The 4,670-nt window shown below is 50.4% G+C and overlaps 1 protein-coding gene and 1 pseudogene across 1 annotated transcript in view; both read right to left on the bottom strand.

Moving 5' to 3' along the window:
* Positions 1-438: 438 nt before the first annotated feature.
* Positions 439-2,067, bottom strand: LOC102765434 (annotated as a pseudogene).
* A 2,373-nt stretch (positions 2,068-4,440) lies between these two features.
* Positions 4,441-4,670, bottom strand: part of NEU1 (neuraminidase 1 (lysosomal sialidase)) — a 4,770-nt gene continuing 4,540 nt past the window's right edge. Inside the window, exon 7 of the mRNA XM_015569851.1 lies at positions 4,441-4,449. Coding sequence (XP_015425337.1) covers positions 4,441-4,449 — 9 coding nt within the window. The remainder of the gene's footprint in view (positions 4,450-4,670) is intronic.

Genomic DNA, 4,670 nt, shown 5'->3' on the forward strand with positions numbered 1-4,670 from the left:
CCCCTCCTGCAGGCCTGCGGTTCCCTCCAAGTGTCTCCTGTTTGGTAACAATGCGGCTTACTGGCCGGGGCACTTATCACAGGTTCACTCTGAGAGCTGGCAATTCAAGGGGGACACTCAGTCCGCCGGCGGCTCCGTGGCTGAGCGCCGACCTATGAACAGGAGGTCACGGTTCCACTCCCGGTCAGGCACATGCCCGGCTTGCGGGCTCAATCCCCAGGGGGTGTGCAGGAGGCAGCTGATCAGTGGTTCTCATCACTGATGTTTCTCTCTCTCCCTTCCTCTCTGAAATCAATAAAATAAAAATAAAGGGACAGTCAGCATTTGTATGCCTCTCCTGCACAAACCTGCTCAGGGTAAGCCCCAGCCGTGAGGAGGGGAGGGAGGCGCCTCTTTACTGAAGAATTCCAGCTAACAAATGAGGACGAAATCACAGAATTGGGAAAGCAACATTTCTTTTTCTTTCTTTTTTTTTTTTTTGGAAACTAAATATTACAATTTATTCCATCTTCATGATTACAGATATTACAGGGCAGGGTGCGTAAACACAAATAAAGCAAATGCCTTTCTCCCCTAACCAGATACAGCGTTTTGGCATTTTCATGATAGACAGGTTGATTTAATTCATTGACTGAGCCTGAAAGCTGGCCACAGCAGCAAACCTTTGCCGTTTAGGATCTTCCTCCACAGTATACTCCAGGGATCTTAATGACTGAACTAACTGTGAACTCTGAAATGGTGTTCGCTCTAGCATTCTTGAGGCTTTCACATCTTAATCTGAGGTCTGAGACCTCTTGTTAAGGCCGGGAACTGTTAAAAGCTTCCTGTTGGCTAACCCAGTCCACCATTGAGCATCTTAACAGTGAAGTTACTATAAAAAAATAAAACTGCTCCCAAGCAGTGACTGAAACAGTCGTGCTGGGATCCTTCTCAGAGCATTGGCTTCCCGAGAGGAGAGAGGTCCTAACCAGCTGCCCCCGTGAACAGTGACCCCATACAGTACATCTAATATCCGTAGAGGCATAACTCAGGGGGTCAGGCAACCATCCTTATCCTGTTAAGTTTATCAGTCTATAGATACAAGATCCATAAAGCTGATCCCAGATGGAGTATTGCAACCATAATCCCAAGAAATCATTCAGTTTTAGCACAGCCAGTTCCTGCAAGATGTCACAGCAGGTGAGAAAGCGTCCCAAAGTAAGAAGTGATGGTGCAAAGTGAGAGGAAACATCCGGGAGGAAAATAAGTCCTCATTAAACTGATGGCTATCGTCACAGCCTTCATTGGCAAAATCCAGAGGGCTCACATTTCCAGATCTGAGGAGTCAATTTTCAAGGTGACTGTCAAGGTCAAGAAGAGCTTTCAGGCTTGTCTCTGCCATGGCCAATGAACTCCAGTCCTTCAGTGGGAATCGCCTTCTCCTTTTCTGCTTTCTGAATGCACTGCTGGTAGCGCTTGAGGAAGTGCGTGCACGGTCCCCGGAGCTTCCCCCTTGAGGAACTTCTCGGCAAACCAGCGATGAAAGCACCGGTCATACTCACGCCTCATGTCGGTGCATCCCTCCTCCACGCTGCCCATGGGAAAACCAGGATTTCACAGCCCCTCATGAAAGAACTGGTTCAGGCAAAACTCATCGATGGAGAGACTGTCAGCGGGAAGGTGAGGGAGGATCCCCACAAGGAGGGCGGGGCATGGCCGTGGGGACCCCAGCCCGCGCTCCTCTCTGCTCTGCTCAGAGCGGGCAGCACTGGCCTCCTCAGGGGGCGCCACAGGGAACCACAGCACCTGCCAAGGAATCTCACCCCACCAACGGAATCCGAATCCAACCAAAACCTCCGGTTTGAAGGCGGAAATGCAAGGGCTGGAGGAAGAGACTCAGTGGCACATGCAGAGTTGGCTGGTCTAGGGGAGAGTGGCTCTGTCTGTGAGATGGTAATGCAACAAAAGAGGAAGAGGACTACTGTCCGTTACACGTAGGAGACCGCAACATGCAATGTGTACCCAGCGGCGTGGCCCAACGGTTGAGTGTAGGAACCAGGATTCCTGGGCAGGGCACAGGCTTGGGTTGCGGGCTCAATCCTGGTGCAGGAGGCACCAACCGATGATTCTCTCTCATCAATGGTGTCTCTCTCTCTCACCCTCTCCCTCTCTGAAATCAATAAAAAAATAATGAAAAAAAATGCAGCGTGTAGATTTTCTTTAGATCCTGATTTGAACAAATCAATTACAAATAAGACATTTTTGAGACATGATGAGACTTGAATATGTCTGCTTATTAGAAGACACCACAGTACTGTTTCCATGTTTTGGGTGTGCAATGGCTTTATGGTTATATACTAACTGCTCTGTTTAAAGAATGGGATGCAGCCCAGCCAGTGTGGCTCAATGGTTGAGCATTGACCTAGGAACCAGGAGGTCACAGTCTGATTCCCAGTCAGGGCACACGCCTGGGTTGCTGTGTAGGAGGCAGCAGATCAATGATTCTCATCATTGATGTTTCTATCTCCCTCTCCCTTCGGCTGTGAAAATATTTATTTTTTAAAAAGAATGCGATAGCCGAAACCGGTTTGGCTCAGTGGATAGAACAGAGAGGCATCAGGAGCAGCAGTGTGGCAATTCCTTGGTAACTGTTGAAACTAGATGTTTGGTACATGGGGCTCGTTAAGCTATGCACTATTTTGTTTTTAATCCTCACTCGAGGATATTTTTCCATTCATTTTAGAGAGTGGAAGAGAGAGGAAAAGACAGAGAGAAACATCGATTTGAAACACATATACTGGTTGCCTCCTGCACGTGCCTTTACAGGGCCCGGGTGGGGAGGAGCCTGCAACCTGGGCATGTGCCCTTGTCCAGAATCAAACTCAGGACCCTTCAGTCCTCAGGTCGATGCTCTATCCTGAGCCAAACCAGGGAGGGCTAAGCTATTCACTTTTGAGAGTTTTTGAAAATGTGTTTAAATAAAAAATTGAAGTATTACATATTGATCACAAATTCTGGATAAAATGTAACAAAATTATACCATGTCTTCACACAGTGCCGTTAACCCACCTCTCCCGTCAGGTGGGATAAATGACCCTGACGTCATTTCCTAGTGCAGCCCTTGAAAGTGAAACAGACTTTATTTTAAAAAAATATTTTTATTGATTTCAGAGAGGGAGAGCGATAGAAACATCAATGATGAGAATCACTGATCGGCTACCTCCTGCACCCCCCTCACTGGAGGTCGAGCCTGCAACCCCGCCTTGTGTCCTGACTGGGACCCGAACTGTGGCCTCCTGGTTCATAGGTCAATGCTCAACCACTGAGCCACACTGGTCGGGAAAACACTTTTAACTGCAGATGAATGTGACCCTCATCCCTTTATGTGAGACATTCTTTTTTAAAGAAACTGATTTGAAAGAGAGGAAAGGAGAGAAACAGATATGAGGAAAACATGGATCGGTTGCCTCCTGCACGCGCCTGGACCGGGGATCGAACCCTCAACCTGGGTATGTGCCCTGACCAGGAATCAAACCCACCACCCTTCCGTGTCCGGGCCAACCGACCGAGCGTCACCGGCGAGGGAGTGCGAGACGTCTTTCCACGTGGTCCAGATGTTGTACTTTCTTTCCATCGGGAGGAAAGCGTGGCTTCCCACCACCTGCAGCCACCCAGGCTCTTCCCCCAGTGTCTGCTAGAGAATGAAGATGCTGTCTCTCCCCGAATCCGTTCGTGTTTGCTCCGCCCGGCTGGTCTGGGGCAGGCCTGCCCTCCGCACTGTGGGCCCGCTCCCTGCTTCCCGGAGGAAGGGCGCATTCATCTTAGAGCAGGCTCAAGTACCTTCCGGGTCCCCTCCGACTGCACGCTGCCCTGTGAGGTCAATGCGCTTCCGGGCAGAGGATGTGAAGGGAAAGGAGAGCTGATCTGCCCAAGTCGGATGTTCTCAGGCAGCGCCCCAGCGCCCTCCACAGAGCTCACTCCCAGCCCGCGGGGTCTACGAGGGACTGACATGCAGGCGGGCACGGCAACCAGACCACACTCATTCCCCCTCACTAACGCAGTCGCTACAAACATCCTGGTGCACAGTCAAGGTTGGTGTGCGTCTAGGACAGTGATGGTGAACCTAGGACACGTGTGTCAGAGGTGACACACGAACTCATTTTTTTGGTTGATTTTTCTTTGTTAAATGGCATTTAAATATATAAAATAAATATCAAAAATATGTCTTTGTTTTACTATGGTGGCAAATATTAAAAAATGTCTGTATGTGACACGGCACCAGAGTTAAGTTAGGGTTTTTCAAAATGCTGACCGCCGAGCTCAAAAGGTTCGCCGTCACTGGTCTAGTCCCTTCCCCTGAAAGCGAGCATCCTGCCCGCCCGGCGCTTCACCAGCGCTGTCCACAGCCACCCTCCTGCCTCAGAGAGGAAGCGCAGCCTCCCCAAGTCCCTGAGTTCACGTTTATTCAGCCTACAGGCCCCAGCAGGGCCCAGCAAGGCCCCCGGGGCGGAAGGGCAGGGCCAGGCCCAGCGCTACGGAAAGGAAGCCTAATGGAGTGATTTCCCTGTCAAAGAAAACTTCATTTTGCAAAAGGCTGGAGTCTAAAGGAAGGTGGAACTGTCCTTTGGGCGGCCGGCGACCCTCCGCAGGCCACGGTCCTGAGGCCGCTGAGGCCAGGGCCTTCTCGCCGC

This window comes from Myotis davidii, unplaced genomic scaffold (genome assembly GCF_000327345.1).
Source record: "Myotis davidii unplaced genomic scaffold, ASM32734v1 scaffold1006, whole genome shotgun sequence".
Classification (NCBI taxonomy): Eukaryota; Metazoa; Chordata; class Mammalia; order Chiroptera; family Vespertilionidae; genus Myotis; species Myotis davidii.